This window comes from Mus pahari, chromosome 5, assembly GCF_900095145.1.
Source record: "Mus pahari chromosome 5, PAHARI_EIJ_v1.1, whole genome shotgun sequence".
NCBI lineage: Eukaryota > Metazoa > Chordata > Mammalia > Rodentia > Muridae > Mus > Mus pahari.
Genome location: NC_034594.1, coordinates 104,486,313 through 104,506,897, shown reverse-complemented (window position 1 = coordinate 104,506,897; position 20,585 = coordinate 104,486,313). Strand labels below are relative to the sequence as shown.

Genomic DNA, 20,585 nt, shown 5'->3' with positions numbered 1-20,585 from the left:
ACATGTTTGCATGTGACATTAACAGTGAATATCTAATGGTCTGCTAGGGCCACCATAGCAAACAGAAAAACATCATGAGAAGGTAGCACAGTGCATACAGATGTGTTTCCTCCTAGTTCTACAGTGTAGATATCTGGTAACAAACTGTTAGCAGGTTGCTTCTTTCCCCAAGTCTGTAGTCTTTCCTCTGCATGTATCTATGTCCTTATCTCTCCCTCCACACCTTATTTTGCATAATGGAGAAGATCCCATGTTGTTCAGGATGTCCTCAAATGTGTGCTCTACCTTCCAAATACACCACCGTGTCTAACCTCCCAACCTTGGCATCTCATACAGACAACACTCAGAGCACTAGGGCAGATATTCTGCTTCATTTCTCTCTAACTACCTGATCCCATTTATTCCCATTATCCCATGATCTCATTATCTCCATTCCAGTATGAGGAGCTAGGGGTTAGAACTATGACAGATGGATTTGTGCAGTTAGCATGCCACATAGCAATATGTATTAGTTGTACTGTTGTTATGGCATTGGGCTGTGTATGCATAAGCTGAGAGGTCTGTCCAAAAGGAACTTAGATACCTGCATTTTCCTCCACCAGAATGCCACCTTTCTGTCAGTAGCAATTTGCACTCTTAAAGCTTTCTATCTTCCCCAAGATTCCCTTTTCAAACTGCAAAGAGGAATAGGAAGAAAGTGCAGAAGGATGCCTCAACTTGGTATATAAACCTGCTTGGCAGGTCACTTTTCACAATTGTGTGAGATTACAAAACAAGGCAGAGGTTTTGATAAAGAAATGGCTAAAGCCCAAAGTCTGGTAGAACCTGAGCAAAAGAACCTGTGGAGCAGAGCAGCAGCGGGCAGTAGGAAAGGGAGGCTGAGCTCTCAGCTGGCATTTTGCTTGGGCTACTGAGAGGTATCTTTATACTGCAGCCACCAGATAATGCTTTTGCCATGCCTTTCTGAGGTTTTTGAAGCATTGGAGCTGCTGAAGTGGTTATTACTGGGTGAATTGCTGAATGATGAAGCTTCCTGAAGGCCAGCACAAGTAAAAGGGACATACCATAGCAACAGGACATAGCAACAGGCTTCCAGCTAACAGTTACCATGACAGACAGCTATCTTACTCAGGTACTAACTATTCTTTTTGTTTTATTTTTTTAATTAGATATTTTCTTTATTTACATCTCAAATGTTATTCCCTTTCTCAGTTTCCTCTCTGAAAATCCCCTTCCTCTCCCCCTGCTCCCCAACCCACCCACATTTGTAGTGGGGTTTTCCACATCTAAAAAATGAATGCCCAGTGCTATTCAGGTGGGAAATTGACAACACTAATCATTATTTTATTTTACATACTGCTAGTGGTGCATCAGAATTCTAGCCTTTGCTTGTCCAAATGATAACATATATTCATTACAAGTTATTTCTAAATGTACCAATTTGGCATCCTCTTGCATAGGATGAATTTTGTTGTTTTGTTCTGTTTTGTTTTTTATGTTTCTAGTATTTAATGTGTAGGACAAAACTCCTTTGACAAGCTTCCCCATAGTGAACCAGAATTTACAATTATTTTATAGAAATGATTCACATGTTAAGATGTATAACTATTATTCATAGATCTCACTGAATTTTAGTGTCTGGGGATAATGATGGCGGGCTTAAATTTGTGATGGTATCCCCAAATAGATTAAGAGCTAGCAAGTATACCAACCACAGTGCTGAAATGAGAAATGGCAAAGCAGTTAGAACCTCCTGATTTGTTAGCACTGGTTGGCTGTGAGTCAGTGGAGGACAGTGGTCTGTCCCATGAAGTGGGCTAGCTCCGGTATAATTAGGAAATAGTAAAGATGTGGGTGGTAGATTGCAGAGACCATTCCACTGTTCACATGTTAGGAGGGCTACATTTGCTTGACTGGATTCTTGAAGGTGAACACAGAGGACATAGATATCATCATGTACCTGGATAACAAAGCTGGCATTTTTATGAGGAACACAAATGCTCTACCCCTTCAGGGTCACATACCTGATTCTTCTAGACTGTGTTCCTCTTCCACAGTGTGGGGATCTCAGCTCATTGTTGATCTTGCATGGAGACCAATGTTCTACGACCCAGGAATATTGATCACACTCACTGTAACATGGGACTGCCTCATGAACCTAGAGAGGAAAGAAAAAAAATCACATGGAGTCATAGAAAATCCTTTAGTAGTGCTTGCTGAAAGGAACCTGAGAAATAACACTGTGGCCTATTAGCCAAATTACAAGCTCAAAAAGGAAGACATATTTGACTTCTCTGAATTGGGTGTGATGCCTGAAGAAGCAAAGAGGGAAATCAAGTGAAGTCAGATGCTATGCCTCACAGACAAGAACAAAGGACACTCATTCCTCTGCCAGGAGCAGGAATTCTATTATCATCCCATTTCCTCAAGAAGCTTGCTCATATATATTAGACACAGGCTCTCAATTAGATGGTATACTGTATTCCCAGATTACTTTAACATGTCAATTGGAACAAACACATGTAAGGCAAATTTACTCTTAAATATGAGGGGTTTTTAGAATGCTTAAGAAAAGTAGTATTATTTACACTAGAAATTTCCTTCCTTCCTTCCTTCCTTCCTCCCTCTTTCCTTCCTTCCTTCCTTCCTTCCTTCCTTCCTTCCTTCCTTCCTTCCTTGTTTCTTTTTTGTCTCCAAATGATCAATGCTAACAGGCAATCATTCAGCCTCCTGAGAATTGCATTGTGGCTTCATATGAATGTAGCTATTTGTAGGATGGTTTCAAAGCATAGCTAAAATGAATGTGTACACACGCACACACACACACACACACACACACACACACTCACACACACACACACACACACATACACACACACTATACAAGACAAACAACTGTCAAACAATTACTCATTTGACCTAGTTGCTAAGGATATTTATAATTTTTATAATTAAAAACAAAGCGATGAGGACATTGAACTGTCCTGCTCTCTCCTATGCATTTGCTTACAGTAAGGCTTGCCCAAAGGCACCCTTACAGTAAGGCTTACCCAAAGGCACCACTGTATATCATAGGTATCAGAGGTCTCTTTGAGGCTGCATTGAACATTCATTGCTTCTCAACACAGATGCAGGCTTCTCTTAGTGTAAGAGGTATAAGGAAAATAAAACCCTCTGGTTCACAGGGAAGACTCTGGCACAAACAGAGTTGAAAGGAGGGACTCAGCCTCTTATGAAAGACATAATAAAACCTTTCTTCTTAAACAAGAGTTAAATATCAGTCTCTTTCCCAACTTCCTTGGAGACTGGGCAGAACCATGCAAAAAGAAACACTGCCTTTAAGTTCCTATTAAATGCAAGGAAAAGCACAGTGTAATGGGATAATCAGAGGAAGATTGGAGCTCTGCCAGTATGCTCACAGAAATCACATGTGAGGAAGTGATTGGAGACACCAATTCTTAGGCATCACAATGCCGGGAACTATTTTTAACCATGGGGTTCTATTTAGCCCTGGCACATAGAGCTCACCAGGAAAAGAGAGAACATAAGGTGAGGAACATGCAAGGGCAAAAATCAAAGGAGAAAGGAAGACAGAGGGGAAATGGGTGTGGGGAATTAAGTAATGAAAAACAATAGCTTCATGCTGCAGATGCTGACAAGGATAAAGTGGCAGGTTCAAAAACCTTTCTACAGTAGAACAAGGGGGCAGCTGCTTACAGCTGAGAAACGTCTGCTCCCATTCTCATAGGACAGTAGAGGGAAGAGGAGAATCTTCCCAAAATAAAAGGCAAGATTTCATCGATAGATGCTCAGCTAACAAGTAGGAAAATGAGGCTCTCCTTGAATTTACATGTTATCTGTCTACAACCTTTAATGCATATCAATATGTATTTTCATAAATACTTTAATATAGGACACGAGGAACCATCCCTGTTTAACTCCTTCAAATCACTAAGATATAGATAAAAAATTCATTATAAAAGCGATTTCCCTGTATCTCATGAACAAACTGAACAGAATATTGGTGGGAAATCCTTTGGGGGAAGGTGCCTGGCTTTCCTAAGCTGTCAATACTGAGAAGAGCTTACACTTTTACACCATGCTCCCTCCTATGTAAAGCTCCAAGATCAGATGGGAAATGAAAAATGTTCAGATGCACATACCAGCCTCATCATGTATTGTCTGTCTGTCTTTACTCCTTATTCTCTAGTGGTCTGAGAAGCTAGCCACAAATGACAAAATTGTATGAGGCACAGGGAAAGCCTGTGTAGGAAGATGCTGAGTTATCTTCTTGGTTGAGATTGTAAAACCTGGCACCTCTTCAAAGAGAGTCTCTGGACACATGGAGTTCCTCGACATTTTCACTTTCTTATATGTACATTCTAGTTTTGTTTATGTTTAGCACTTACAATTAAACCCACAGCTTTGTCTAGGCTAAGCAAGTACTGTCCTCGTGAACTATATTCCCACACTATGGTCTCTATTTTAAACCTGGTTATACTGTTTATTCTAACTGATGAATGTCTGCCTTTCCCTCAAAGCCTAGAGAATTCAACATGTTCATTGTCATAGACTGCGTATTTTTTTTTATTAGCTATTTTCTTTATTTACATTTCAAATGCTATCCTGAAAGTTCCCTATACCCTCCCCCCACCCCTACTCCCCTACCCACCCACTCCCACTTCTTGGCCCTGGCATTCCTCTGTGCTGGGTCATATAAAGTTTGCAAGACCAAGGGGCCTTTCTCCTTAATGATGGCCGATTAGGCCATCTTCTGCTACATATGCAGCTAGAGACATGAGCTCAGGGGGTACTGGTTAGTTCATATTGTTGTTCCACCTACAGGGTTGCAGCCCCCTTCAGCAACTTGGGTACTTTCTCTAGCTCCTCCATTGGGGGCCCTGTGCTCCATCCAATAGCTGACTGTGAGCACCCACTTCTGTGTTTGCCAGGCACTGGCATAGCCTCACAAGAGGCTGCTATATCAGGGTCCCTTCAGCAGAATCTTGCTGGCATGTGCAATAATAGTATCTGGATTTGGTGGCTGATGATGGGATGGATCCCCGAAAAAGGGCATTATTAAAGAAATGCAGGAGAACACTGCTAAAGAGATACAGGTCCTTAAAGACTGTGCTCTTAAGACCATGTACAGCAGCCTAGCATGTTGGCTAGGACCACCGTGTGTTTGCCTGGAGAGCAAACACACAAAATGTATGACATCAACCCTATCTGTGTTGAGTATCTTCTCAGTATCTTAATTTTTTCACCTTAGTTCTATTAACAATCTGTATAATTCAGACCTTAAATAATACAGAGAGAATATGCTAAAAAGAAGATTTATATTCTACACACATATATTTACTTTTGTTCCTAATGAAGCCAGACCTGTGCATGTGTTTGCTGGAGAGAGAGAGAGAGAGAGAGAGAGAGAGAGAGAGAGAGAGAGAGAGAGAGAGACTGAGACTTGTCAATCTTTGGCAGGAAGCAGGAGGCAGGAAAGTCTATGTTTTGGGAAGTCTTATTTCATAAAATGTAGGTGATCTTAATAAGTATTAGATAGCCTGAAACAGATTTTTGAAGGTACCTAGTTTGCAAAATGGCTTTTATTTACCCCTCCCCCAGTGCAGCCCACTTTATGGCACCAATATCTTACAAAGGACAATAAGATGGCACACAGAGGAGCCGGGCATGGTGGTGCATGCCTTTAATCCCAGCACTCCGGAGGCAGGGGGATTTCTGAGTTTGAGGCCAGCCTGGTCTACAAAGTGAGTTACAGGACAGCCAGGGTTATACAGAGAAAACCTGTTTAAAAAAAAAAAAAAAAAAAAAGATGGCACACAGAGAAAATAGCTGCCTTTCTCTGAAGATCTGGCATGACAAAGAGCTATGAAATCTGTTTCATAAAATCCCTCTTGTTCATCAGGTCAGGACTCCTCGTCTGACCCCTGAGCTGAGGTTCAGAACCCCTCAGGGTAGGCAAGAATGCAACAGGACAGTCCAGGATAAGGATTAACTCCATCAGGTCTGATTTCTCCCTGCCATCTTTTCATTTTGGCTACTGTGTATTGCTGTTTGCAGATTTTATTATTATAGCTTTATAATGAAATGTGTTACCGTGTGGACTTTATCAGGAAATCATATGAAAATGGTCTGCAGCGGAGAAATGAGCCGTGAGAAAGTTAAATGAAAATCAGTTCTAAATGGCACAAATTAGGGGAAAATAACAGCTTTTAATAGGGCCATAGATGCTAACTACATTGCTGAAAACTCTAAATCCTCTGAGAGAGGCAGCAGTTCATTCTCCTAGAAATGAGTCCTGTTTATTGCGTCTTCGCTGGGGATCTGGGTCTTTATAATTTTGCCAGTTCCAGATTCATATCATAAACCCATTCACTAAGTCAGCCCTTTAATATTCATGAAATAAACCTGCACTTGCTGCAGTGGATCAGTTTAATTAAGCGACGCTTACAGAGACCTCCTTTCTAGTTAGATGAATTTCATTGCATAAGCTTGGAAGTGGGGTCTCAGTGGGCTCCGGCACTGTCTCTATTGTATATCCCAGTCTTAGAGTTCAAGGGCCTAAAAATAAATAATTACATGGCAAAAACAATTAATAAATACAAAGGAAGTAAGAGAGGAAAGGATGGATGGGGGATGGGAAAGGTAAGGATGGAAAAAGAAAGGATTTAGAACCTTTGATTGGTTGAAGTAAAACTTGCAGCAAAGCTGCCACTGATGGCCTAGGTAGACTATTTCAGCTCTGAGGACTTCAGCTTCAACACTGGATACTTAGCAGAATTTAAATCTGTTCAAAGGGCCATTTGGGACCAAAGATCTTGGTAAGTTGGAGCCAGGCTCTATCCTATTGCAATGAGATATGATAGTCCCTAGGAGTACTGAGCTCCTTAGCACAGTATTCTTCCTGCTACTCTAAGTGTTGTGAACCCTTCATATAAGATGTGTGCCTTTGCCTCATCTGATGAAGCCAGGGTTCTCAGCCCCTAATTCTAAGAACTTCTCTTCTAGTCTTTCTCTTTTCACGTTGTCTCTGTCTCTTCTCCGTGGCTCCCAATTTCTCTCTGGATGTGTTCCATCCCTCAGTTTGCTCAGATGATAATCTTCCAGGTTAGTTAATAAGTCTCATTCATCTCTGTCTTGACTTTGAAGTGCCACATTTCACCAAAAGCTTTGTTTCCAGTTTCATCAGTCACATTTATGTAATGTGATGGTGAAGATCCACCCAAAGGCAGCTGTGCCCACATTCTGTAAAATTGTGCATCATGATCCTGTGAGAAAGGTATTCTGCCTCAAATCTTCATCATCAGAATCACTTGAGTTTGGCAAGGTTTGTTTGACTCTTATACATAACTAAAAACCTGGAGCGTGAATGTGGCTATCTGAGAACTTTACTCTGGAGAAGTCGGCTCCCCACAGGTATCTTCTGCTCAGTTTGTGCAGCTGATCACCAGCCACCAAAAGATGGTATGTTTTAATGACATTCTTGTTGCTCTAACCAAATATCTAGTAGTCAGCAACATAAGAGAAGAAAATTTTGGCTAATAATTTGAAGTTACAATCTATCCTGGCAGGGATGACAATGGCTTGAGGATTTAGCAGCATGGGATACAACTGGTTGTATGACATCATCAGTCAGAATGCAAAAAGCAGAGCTGAGTCATGGAAAGGCTACAAAAACCTCAAGGCCCAGCATCCAATTAATCAATTCCTTCAGAAAGGCTCTACACACTAAAGGTTCTATAGCAGTATTTCTCAATCCTTTGGGTATGTGTGCCAAACAATCTTTTTACAGGGGTGCCCAAGACCATTGGAAAACACAGATACTTACATAATGATTCATAACAGTATTAAATAATTTAATGGTTGGGGTCACCACAACATAAGAAACTGTAAATAAGGCTCAAGGCACTGTAAGTGTTCAGAACCACTGCTCTGCAGCCTCCCAAAACACTGGCACCAATGAGGGGTCAAACATTGAAACTGTGAGCCTGTGGGGGACATTTCACCCTGAAAGCTTAAGAATACTGCCTCCTTCTTAGTGGTGCAGATGATGTTGGTAGTCAGCTCTTTCTATTTTCAGGCTATAGAAGCTACCAATCACATACCACAAGTACTCAATATGAAATATTGCATCTGTAAGATTTTTTTCCATTATCATTATCTTCCTAAATAGTGAGACAACCCTTTCTACATTCTTTATATTGTTTTACTTATGGTAAGTAATATAGAGTTGACTTAAACTATACCGGAGAAAATGCATTAGCCAATATGCTAATATTATGCTATTTGCATAATGTACTTGAATGTGTACATACTTTAGTTTGTGCAGACAGTCCTCGGACTAGCCCCTTGAGGATACTGGAGGTAGTTATAGTTTAAAATTCCTATGAAAGGAAAACCATAAAGTAAGTGTTTGAAGGTGTCTATCAGATAACATCTATTTCTTTATATAGAAAGTTACACAAGTAATTTATTCTTAATCTTTGGGTATGTAGGCTCCTTTGACAATCTAACAAAGGAAGGATACCTTTAAAAAAATAACTTCTGAAATTGAAGCAAGACCAGACATATGTCTTTAGAGTGGTTAGAGTTAATTTAATTAAAAAGGTGGGCTGGAAAGAAAAATTTGTAAATGTTTTCAAACTACTATCTATGGGCAAACTCATCCTGCTTGCCATTTCATTCTGGGTTCCTCATGGGGGAATCTGGAGTCAGTTTTCTCAGTAGATTATTTCTAGGTCAGGTGAACGTACTAGAACTGTTTGACAATCGTCAGTTTAGTTCTAATGCTGACATAAGTCCACCCCCGCCACCCCTCTACTTCCCAGGAATGTTCTTATTCTAGATTCTCCATCTAAGTGTCTACTGCAAAGGCATCCTCAGAGTGCAAAGGCATCCTCAGAGTGCCATCATGCTGGGCTGGTTAGTAGTCACCACTGGCTTTACTAATGCATTATGCATTTTCAATTTGATATTAAAATGATCATTAGTTACAAAAATCTATTGATGAACACATTATAGAACAATTAAATTTTTATTAAAAAAAAGTTGGTGGCTGTATTTATTTCCTGTCTTTCTACAGTTTCCAACTGGGCTTTGCAGCATTGAAGGAGGAATTCACACACAAAATTTATCTACAGTTTCAATGACCAATGAAATCTGAGCCATGCTACTGTCATCTCTTGTCAAAAGCTGTGATACTGTTGTGATTAATGAAATTTTAATTTAACCTGTGAGCCTTGTGGCATTTGAATTAGCTTAAAATTTGCAAAACTAGGCCAAGAGCAGAAAGTCCATACCTCATGGAACAAGCTGAGCAAACAATGCCTATGGGAACTAGACATCTCCAGGGTAGAATGCTCGGGTAGCCATGTCCACACTCCAGCTCAATCATTTGCTTCTTGAAGCTCTAGATTTTTTTCTAGATATATATAAGGATCACACCAACCTTATTGAACTCAAAGAGACAGGGAACTGGGCACAAGGGAAAAATTCCTGAACAAAATACTAATGGCTTGTACTGTAAGATCAAGAATTGACAAATGGGACCTCATAAAATTGCAAAGCTCCTGTAAGGCAAAGGACATTGTCAATAAGACAAAAAAGCAACCACCAGTTTTGGAAAAGATCTTTACCAATCATAAATCCAATAGAGGACTAATAACCAATATATACAAAGAACTCAAGAAGTTAGACTCCAGAGAACCAAATAACCCTATTAAAAATGGGGTACAGAGCTAAACAAAGAATTCTCAACTAAGGAATACCAAATGGCTGAGAAACACCTAAAAAATGTTCAACATCCTTAGTCATCAGGGAAATGCAAATCAAAACAACCCTGAGATTCCATCTCACACCAGTCAGAATGGCTAAGATCAAAAACTCAGTGACAGCAGATCCTGGCAAGGATGTGGAGAAAGAGGATCACTTCTCCATTGCTGGTGGGATTGCAAACTGGTAAATCCACTGTGGAAATCAGTCTGGCGGTTCCTCAGAAAACTGGACATAGTATTACCTGAGGACCCAGCAATACCACTCTTGGGCATATACCCAGAAGATATTCCAATATGTAATGAGGACACATGCTCCACTATGTTCATAGGAGCCTTATTTATGATAGCCAGAAGCTGGAAATAACCCAGATGTCCCTCAACAGAGGAATGGATACAGAAACTGTGGTACATTTACACAGTGGAGTACTACTCAGCTATTAAAAACAATGAATTTATGAAATTCTTGGACAAATGAATGGATCTGGAGGATATCATCCTGAGTGAGGTAACTCAATCACAAAAGAACACACATGATGTGCACTTACTGATAAGTGGATATTAGCCNAGAAGCTCAGAATACCCAAGATACAATTCACAAAACACATGAAACTCAAGAAGAAGGAAGACCAACGTATGCATACTTCGGTCTTTCTTTGAAGGGGAAAAAATACCCATGGAAGACAAAGTATGAAGCAGAGACTGAAGGAATCACCATCCAGAAAATGCCCCACCTGGGGATCCCTCCCATATTCAACCACCAAACCCAGACAATATTGAGGATGCCAATAAGAGCTTGCTGACAGGGGCCTGATATAGCTGTCTCCTGAGAGGCTCTGCCAGTGCCTGGCAAATACAGAAGTGGATGCTCACAGCCATCCATTGTATGGAGCACAGGGTCCCCAATGAATAAGCTAGAAAAGTACCTTAGGAACTGAAGGGGTTTGCCGCCCCATAGGAGGAACAACAATATGAATTAACCAGTACCTCCAGAGCTCCCTGGGATTAAACCACTAACCAAAGAAAACACATGGTGGGACTCATGGCTCCAGCTGCATAAGTAGCAAAGGATGGCCTAGTCAGTCGTCAGTGGGAGCAGAGGCCCTTGGTCCTGTGAAGGTTCTATGCCCCAGTATAAGGGAATGCCAGTGCCAGGAAGCAGGGGTGGGTGGTTTGGTGAGCAGGGGGAGGGGGAGGGGATAGGGGGTTTTCAGAAGGGAAACTAGGAAAGGGGATAACATTTGAAATGTAAATAAGGAAAATATAAAAAAAAGAAAAGAAATTGACTATGAAGAAGCCTACACACTGAGTTTGCAATACTGCTTAGATGTTAGTAAATAGCATTCTGCATGGAATATAGCTTTACTCCCCTGAAAGTAATAATGAAGGACTTTTCCTCCCGGTACTGTGCTTAATGCCATTTTCCTTCCTACAGATGTACAGACTTCTTTTTGGCCTAAATTAATAAATTATAGATATAGATACAGATACAGATATAGATATATGGCTTCATCATGTAGCCCTGGCTGGCCTAGCATTTACAGATATCTGCCTCTGTGTCTGGAGCACTGTGATTAATGACCTTCCTGCATTAGTCATCTCTTAGACACTGAGTATTCACTATCAAGGCAGACACGTCACTCAGGGAACTCTGTCTGTGTTGCTCTGATTTGAATGTAGTTGTCCTACTTACTCTGAGGGCATGCAGGGATTCAGGACCCAAAGTCTTATATCATGAGATTGAGAGTAGAAATTTGGTGTGATTATTGGTTTTTGAGTGGGGCTTCTAAGAAGCCATTAGATTAGGTCCTTAGTCAGTAACTCTCCCTACTGAAGATGTGGTGGCTTTATAAGGACCAGAGGAGAACACACAAGCACAGAAAGACATGCATTCCACGCATGGGGTGATTCAGCCCTAGGGATCATGCATGTATGGGGTGTGCTATTTGGGCTTCCGGTAATAAAAACTGTGGCTAAAAGTAGCTTCCCACCCCGGGTATTTATTACATAAGTGAAAATTTGACTATCAAATGAGTGATTAACATAGATCTACCTTCCTCCTGTGATGACAGAAATGAGATTGAAGCATCCTAAACTGCATGTATCCATTTTTTTCATAAACCCTGTCTTCTTCGGGGATGTCACAGAGCATCATGTTATCACTACAGAATGTGGTTCATAGAGAGGGGCTGCAAGGCTCTCATCTAAAGGCCAGAATTACCTGTGATGACATAGTTTAGATTATTCACACTGACAAATCACTAGACATGTTTTTTTTTTCTTTTTTTCTTTTGTTCTTTTGAGACAGGTTTCTCTGTATATCCCTGACTGTCCTGGAACTCACTCTGTAGACCAGGCTGGCCTCGAACTCAGAAATCCACCTGCCTCTGCCTACGAAGTTCTGAAATTAAAGGCGTGTGCCACCAATGCCCGGTGAAATGGTTTAATTAAAATCTCTATATACCTCAAATGTCCCCAATATGTTATCCAGAGTATGAAATATTGTCAGATCTGCATTTTTTTGAGCACCCATATGATATCACAGGTCAAACAGTCCATGTCTTATACCTCATGAGATGGGTTACAATTAAAATATGGGTATACTATAGATACTGCATACATTAGCTTCAGTTTATGTGTACAAGCACAGATGCTTTATGTGTATGGACTTGGTTCCCAGCCCCAAGGAATCTTATTATGTAGATACAATATTCCAAATTCAAAATAACTTCCCACAACCTGTCTCAAGTATTTCAGGTGAGGATACTCCACCTGTAACTTTTTATCTTCACGTGTAGCTGATTTATTGTTGTGACTGTGTGCTATTTAAGTGAATGTGAAAATAAATCATGGTCTTAAAGTGAAATTCACCATAAAGAGGAGTCAGCCAGCAGCACAAATTTATTGGGGTTCTTTTCCAGCCCTATAAAACTGTATGACAGTCTACAAGGACAACAGTTACATGCATGTATGCACTCACCGAATCTGGGGTGACTTACCTAACAGAGAAATCATACCAGTCAAGGCAATGTGGGGAAGCTCAAGTAAAAAAGCCCAACTGGGCCCCACAGTCCTTGACAGAAAATCTCAATGAATACAACATGAGGAGAAATCCTTCTCTCGGATCTGAATGCCTTGGCTTTGTCAGTATCTTTGGGAGATGCTTCTTACTGACATATTCTGTGTGTTATAAAATCATGAGAGAATATGGAGATTGTTCACAGAGTGCAGGGATTCCAGACACAGAGGGCATTCCAACTTTCATAAAAAAAAAAAAAAAAGTTCTCTGTCAAACTGAAGTGAACAGCAGCTACACCATGGCAGCAATGATTGATATTTCCAGAAAACACTGGATGAGACAAATTCCTCTTACTTCAGAAAAGGAATAGAAAAGAGATCACAAACATAACGGACATGCAATGAATCAATCACCAGAGGACAGGTGCGTGGTTCCACTTGCATCAGGTGTCTACTGTAATCAAAGTGATGTGAGCAAAGAAGAGGACAGGGGGCCTGAGGGTGCAGCTGGGGAGATGGGACACTGCTAATCAACTGGTGCAAAATTTCTGTTACACAAGGTAAGTTGTAAAGATCTTCCGTATGGCACCGTGCCTGGAGATGGCAAATCTCTGGTATAAGTGGTCATCTTTAAAAGGGTAGGTTTCATATTTAGTTCTCTTATTACAATAAAACTGTTTAAAAATTGAAAAGAGGATTTTTGTCTCAGAGAAGCTTAGAGTAATCTCGTGTAAGAACAGAGAAATGATTGGTAGGTAGGTATTTGGATAGATGCTAGATAGATGATAGGAGATGATAAAAAGAAGATGGATAGAAATGATGAATGGAGGATGAATGATAGATGATAGGCTATTGATAGATGATGGGTAGAAATGATAGATATGTGAGAGAATGTGGATAGAAATAGGCAGGCAAATATATGAATATGTATATGAATATGAATATGTATATATATGTACATACATGCATACATACATACACATGGCTTTTGTTCTAGAATATCACAGCCCAAAGTCTATCACGATAGCAGTTTTCTCTGTGGTAATAGAAAAGGGTCTGGAAGCTGGAGAAAGGGCTCATTAGTTAAGAGCTCACACTGCCCTTACAGAAGACCAGAGTTGGTTCCCAGCTCATGACTGCTTGAAGCTCCAAGTCGGACACCCAGTTCTCACCTCAGTGGGTACCTACAATCCCATGTCCACACAACACATACTCATATATGTAAATTTATATATATATATATATATATATATATATATATATGAGAGAGAGAGAGAGAGAAGACTGCCTTTTTAGATGTCACCGACTACTCATTTTCCCCCGAACTCAAAGGTATAAGGTGAGGCTAAGATACTCGTTCATTAACAGATCTATTTTCTCAGGCCCAGTGTTCTAATGATAAGTTAATCAGAAAATATTTGGTGGTATTTGATGTTTATCAAGAAAGGTAGAATGCGCTTGACCTCAAGCTTGCGGCTTTTCATTGTATAGGAAGTAAAGGCTTTGAGGTGGAAGGCTTTCTTCATGTGCTTTTCTCAGGGAGAGCGAACTTCTCAAGTTAATTCCAGTGGCTTGGAGCTTCACACTTTTCCTGCTTTTGTTTCTAGGATACGTATCCACACCTACTTGTTCAATGTGAGCAAGAAACCTGTGGCAAATACCCAGGAAAACAAAATAGTTTGTATCATAAAAAGTGTTTGAATAAGGAAGCAATATAACCCAAGGTACTCATTGCAGGAAGTCCTGCAAGTGTGTGGTTAAACTATCAAAATGCAAATGCTAAGGATTAGTAGCCAACATTGAGCTGGTGTGGACAAGTAGGTTGTTAATCAATGAAGAATGCAAACAGAAATATAAATGTAATTCTCATGAATGGTTCACAGATGCCACAATGTATAAAGGATGAAGCCTGGGGACTGTAGGTAATGGGAAAATGTAGAAAACGGGAGAATGATGAAGTAGGATTTCATAAGACTTATGATGTCATAGCAGGAAGTAAAGGTGGGGCAGAATAAGCCATCTCGAATGAGACGAAGACATGGTGAGTGGGAAGGTCAATGAGGAAGGAAACTAGTACAGTCTCTGTATGAGGTCACCGCCAAGGTTAGTGAGCATCTGAGCATCCTATCCACTGTCTTCACATTGCTCTCAAGGAGCGTCTCACATAAAGAGGGAGAAGAGACTACGAGATGCGGGGGCGAAAATGATAGAGTCAATCAAAACAGCTATGAGACTTGTAAGGATCATTTAAGTTTAGTGTAGTCTAGGATGGAGGGGAATGTTCATGACTTTATTTTATAGCCCACAGTGGGAGAGAAGGAAAGTCAAGAGCTTGCTAAGTGCCCAGGATTCTGGGGAGTACTCTCCATCCCTCAGGAGAAGGTCAATGGCACCTATCAGCTGCCTGCCAAGAAAGGTACCCCAGGGAGCACATTTCCTTTTCCCTTTTCTGTTGGCTCACCTGGGATAAATCCCACACCAGATGAAAGCAACCTAGCCTTCTGAAAATTTGTTTCAAATGACTACTGTCATCTCCAGCAAGAAGATCAAAACTCAGTCCAACTTGAGTTCTAGGACCAAGTCCAAAAGGAAAGCCCTTAATTAACAGGGACCACCTTTCCACAGTGCCCCACCCCCCAGTGGTCTCAGGCCCATTGCTATAGCCAGTTAATCACCATGGCAAGCAAACCTTCCCTACTGTGAGACACACCCAAGTTCCCCAGCATAGTTCATCCACAGCCTGACAGGAAACAAGAAGGAAAATAAGAAGAAACCACCAGTGTGTCCTTTATTCTTCCTAGCAAGAGTGTTAAAGAAGTAAAAATTTACAGTTTATACACTGTTGCAAACTTGCCCAATGTTCAAAATGAAGCTGTAGTCCTCATAGTGGGAGATAAAAGATGCAATTACTGTAGGATCCCAGACAGTGGGCCAATTACTATGATCTTGTACTTTTAGGGAAAAAAAAATCTAAAGATAAAAACAGTAATAAAACACCCTTAAAAAGATTATCATATAGGAAACATCTGCTAGCAGTATCTACACGTGCTTGTGCATACGAGCACACACACAGACACCAAATCAAAACAACAACAGCAACAACAACAACAACAACAAAGAATCAAAAACATGTGGTGTTCCTGCTCTCCCATAGAAAAGTGGGCTGAGCTGTTCTCTGAATGCACGGATCCCTAATAGGTTAGAGATTAACGCTAGGCACAGCACAGAATGGCTTTAAACAATCTGAGTCTGGAGCATTTGTCCTTCCACAGTGAACTTGATCTGTCTAGGATGAAGGTAAAGTGAAAGGTAGAGGCAGAAGTGGCGCACATGGCTGACCTCTGAACAGAGAGCAGCAGGATTGATTGAGTAATGGAATCCCTGCCATTCACTTGCAAGCTGATAAATTGGGATCTTGGCTCTGATTTCCCCTTTAATTCCATCAGTCCAACACATGTATTAAGGACTAATTGAAAGCTGCGGTTTTATGGAATAAAGACTATTTTGTTCTAAACGTTCTTCCTCCAAGGCAACCAGTAATGGAGAGAAAGGCAGAAACAGCCTTCTGCCTCATAACACAATAGAAGCAGAATATATTGCCGAGCAGAGAGCGATTGTCTAAAGCCAGCCTTACTTGGCCTTTATCATAGTAAATGTACATGGTTGAGCAAAAGAAAAATAGCTGATGATCCTGCATCAGCAACGCTCAGTAAGTGGAACTATTAGTATAATAAGCAAAGTCATGTGGGCTTTAAAATGTGCTTCAGAAGGCAGGCGAGTTACCATTTATGCAGAGTGCAGGCTTCCATAAGTTTGGCTTTGATAATGAGTTAAAATGTAAAATTCACTTGTAGAATTCACTGCCAGATCATAACTAAAACCTAAAAATGCTGTAAATCACATTTTCAGAAACAAAAGTACCAACTTCGACCCACTTAGAAAGAAAAGACGCAAGCAGACAGAATTGTGTGCAGCTGAGTTCTGGTCTGTGCTCAAGAGAAGCTCATTGACACATACGCAGAGCATCGTCACATACACAGAGGGAATAAAGCCCTGAAGAATGCTCCCAGGAAACTTCACTGAGGTCACACAATCTAACACCATTGTCCCCAGAAGCTAACATTTCTGTCATTTTGACTACTTGTCAAATTTGATCTAATTTCATGTCTAATTGCTTTAGTAATCTGATCCCATTTTAGGATGGTTCTGGAAAGCTGAAATCCAAGTGAATCCACAACCTTTAATACTTCTCCCATTCATATGAATCCAGAAGTCATCCATCTACCTCTGATTCCCAACTAGGGATGTCCTAGGCTAATTAAGAAAAGAAACCAATGTTTCTGCACACTCCCATTTAATATTACTTTCACTCTGTTCCAGTTCACTGTGCACAGCTAAAGGCAGACCCTGCTGGCATGAGGTGGCTGGCTCACAGTGACAACCTGCGTTCAGAACACAAGCACCCATGTCTTAATACATTACTTAGGTGGCACACAGTGTGTGGTGTAAGCCTTGACTCACAAAAGTTTCATGTCAGTGCATGTGGGCTAAGTTCTAGAAAGCATAGAATTTTTTGTTCTAGACACAGGATGACAAACATATGGGGCAAGTGTGTCTGTTAAAATACAGTCTGCCTTAGCAGGAACACACTGCTTCTAATTGATGAAGTGACATTTTCAGGGCAGTTTCGGGATGGGAAATATCAGGCTGTTTGTTCATATTGGATTCCTGTCCTTCACTGTAGAATTCTTTGGTTGGCTCCTATTAAATTGATAATGCAGTCCTCTCTGGGGGTGGCTTCATCTCAGAAAAAGGTGAAGTGAGCTTTTACATCTCGTGAAAGATGATGCGTGGAGGCGTCGTGAGCAAACCCATCTGAAGGATGCCGTGGGAAAGGGCTTTGTTTCAGGTTCTGCCATTGATTTTTATCAGGCCACCCACTTAGGGATCCCTTGGGGCCTAGATTTTCTCCTCATAACCTGGCATTAATAGTTATCATTTCAGAGACATGTAACAATGACATATGTGCTTGAGAAACCAAAGAAGTCACCATATTAAGTAACATTTGTTTTGAGCATTATTATTACACAAAGGCAAAGTGATTCTGAAGCTACAAATCAGCCCCATTTCTGCCACCATAAAATGCACCTGAACTCCCAAATAGTCCCATCTAATAAACTTTAAATACTTGCTAACACTGCACCCTTACAGCCTGGGAGAAGCAAGTCAAAGGATTAAATGCATGCCTTAAAGTTTTATGCTTTCACACCCGCCAAGCTCTGATAAACTGCTGAGGACAGAAGCTGCCTAGAGAGTAACTGCTGAGTCAGCAAACCACCCCATCCACCCCCAAGTCGCTTCACTGTCTCTCATAAAGAGACAAGGAGGATTTACAGTGCCATGGTCATGTCAACTCTTGATGTTTCTCTTCCGTCTGGACTGTTTCTCCCTAAAAAGAAAATGTCTTCTATGTTGAAAGAAGGGACGACACTGTACATCTAAGGTAAACAACACTGATGAGGGATACAAGAAAGGAGTGTATGGACCCCACAGAGTGACTCATGATTGATGTTAAATATCTGATTGCCACAGTAATTCTTTTTAAAAAAATTATTTTAATTTTCTGTGTATGAGTGTTTTTGTTAGAATATATATATATATATATATATATATATATATATATATATATATATATGCATGTGTGTGTGTGCCACGTGCATGCCTAGAGCCCGTGGAGGCCAGAAGAGGACATTGGATCTCTGGAACTGGAGTTATGGATGACTGTGAACTACCATGTGAATGCTGGGATCCAAACCCAATGTCTCTATAAGATCAACAAATGTTCATAATTAACTACCGAGCAATCTTTTCAGCCTGGAGATTACATTTTTTTCTCAATTGAGCTGAACCTTCATGATTATTCCTACATTAATTCAGCAGACACTTCCTGATGTCTGCTCATAATCATCCCCCCCACCCCCCACTTCCATCCACAAACCACTAATCAAGATCTGACCTATGGAGTTGTCTGGTTTTGTACATTTCACATAAGAGAATCAAATGAACATGAAGAATTTGTATATTCCCATTTACATATAGTATGTTTATCATTCTTGTAATGTTAGCATAGTGCACATTATTTCTTATGGATGAATAAGACCCAATTATATGGGTACATTACCCTGCACTCATGTTCTTTCTTCACCTACTGGGCATAAAGGGCTCATTTCTACCTTTAGTTTCCTATGACCAAGCATCTATGCACACTCTCATGCATAGGTGGCATCAGGTCTTTGGGCTACAAGCCTAGGAGTGGGTGGCCTCCCAAGACTGCATGGAGATGATATGTACTTTTTAGAGAAACTGCAAACAAGTACAGAACTATCTGGAACACTGAACAAGCAATACATCAAGATCATGTGAGTGCATACCCTTGCCAGTGCCCATGGTCACCTGACTACTTTAATATAGGCATGGAAATGGGGATGAAGTCATATTCATCTTAGTTTTCATTTGTATTTCATGTGCTTTCTGGCAGTTTGCATACTTCCTGCAAGGACTTTTTCAGAGAAAGGCATAATCAAATGCATGTCTATTTGTTATCTTTTCTGTTTAAAAGTTCATTAAGTATCCACAGGAATATGTCCTTACCAAATACATGATTTGAAAGTACACCCCCCCCCCCAATTTGTTGCTTTCCTTCACACCAGGTTATTTTGTTTTGGGATTTTTGAGATCTTTATCTACAATTTTGCTAACATTGCCAATTTTTTCAATCTAGTCTTAGTGAGTTGCACCCCTTATTATTCATACATATTCTGCCTGTGGAAGGGCTAGATAATTAAGGACATATTGCTTACCAAGCCTTTTGTATAGACCACATTCTCTCTGTATTACTGTCCATTTTATACAGGACAGTATGAACTATATTAAAACACTAGTTTTTAAAGACTTTTTTTGTAAATTATTCCTCAGTTTGGAGGTTATTTTCTAATGTGACCTCTTAAAGTGCAAAATAAAAATGAAATAGTCTGGGGGTAAAAATCAAATATTCAGAAGAAAATATGTCAGGAACTCAGAGAATATCCATCCACAGCCTTCAGCCTTAGTAATGATTCCAAGAACACGGTGAAATGTTTTGAGTCATGTAGCTAAAATAATCCACAAAGTCTTATGTATCATGAAACATAATGCACAGCTCTCCATGTAAAGGGGAATTATTTGTAAAGAGAGAAAACATTTAAATAGGTTTAGAAGTATTCATTTTGATCAACATTTACAACAATCTTAAAGGTTAAACATAAGGATTTGAAATATACCTTTAATTTTATCAAAATCATCTTTTGATAAAGTTGGTTCATCATGCCCAGAGCATGAAATGGGGGCCAATCACAAGAATTGCAATGATTTTTATAGACCACGTAACTCAAAATGGCCAAATTAAGCATTTTAGTTGGAGCTTGAACAGATCAGAAAGTAATATATCATAAAATTCTTGGATTGGAAACTCTCCACGTGGCTGCCAATCAGCAGAAGACACTGTAGGTCTAGAATTGAATACCTTACCACATCACAGTACACAAGATCAAACTACCAACTCATTTTGTTTCCCATTTTTAATCCTTATAAAACTCTGAATATGAGGGGAATCTGTAGTCTCCAGTGATTTATAAACTCACTTTAGCCACACTTAGCTCCCAGCCCCTAAGGCATCATAAACATCCTTCCACTCTACCATGCTTCTGGTCTCTAAAAGCATTACTGATGTTTTTATTCATT

General features: G+C 40.2%; 1 protein-coding gene across 1 annotated transcript in view; it reads right to left on the bottom strand.

Annotated features, from left to right (window-relative positions):
• Thsd7b (thrombospondin type 1 domain containing 7B) overlaps window positions 1-20,585 on the bottom strand; it is an 872,787-nt gene that overhangs the window by 95,592 nt on the left and 756,610 nt on the right. The window contains exon 15 of the mRNA XM_021198560.2: window positions 2,025-2,158. Coding sequence (XP_021054219.1) covers window positions 2,025-2,158 — 134 coding nt within the window. The remainder of the gene's footprint in view (window positions 1-2,024; window positions 2,159-20,585) is intronic.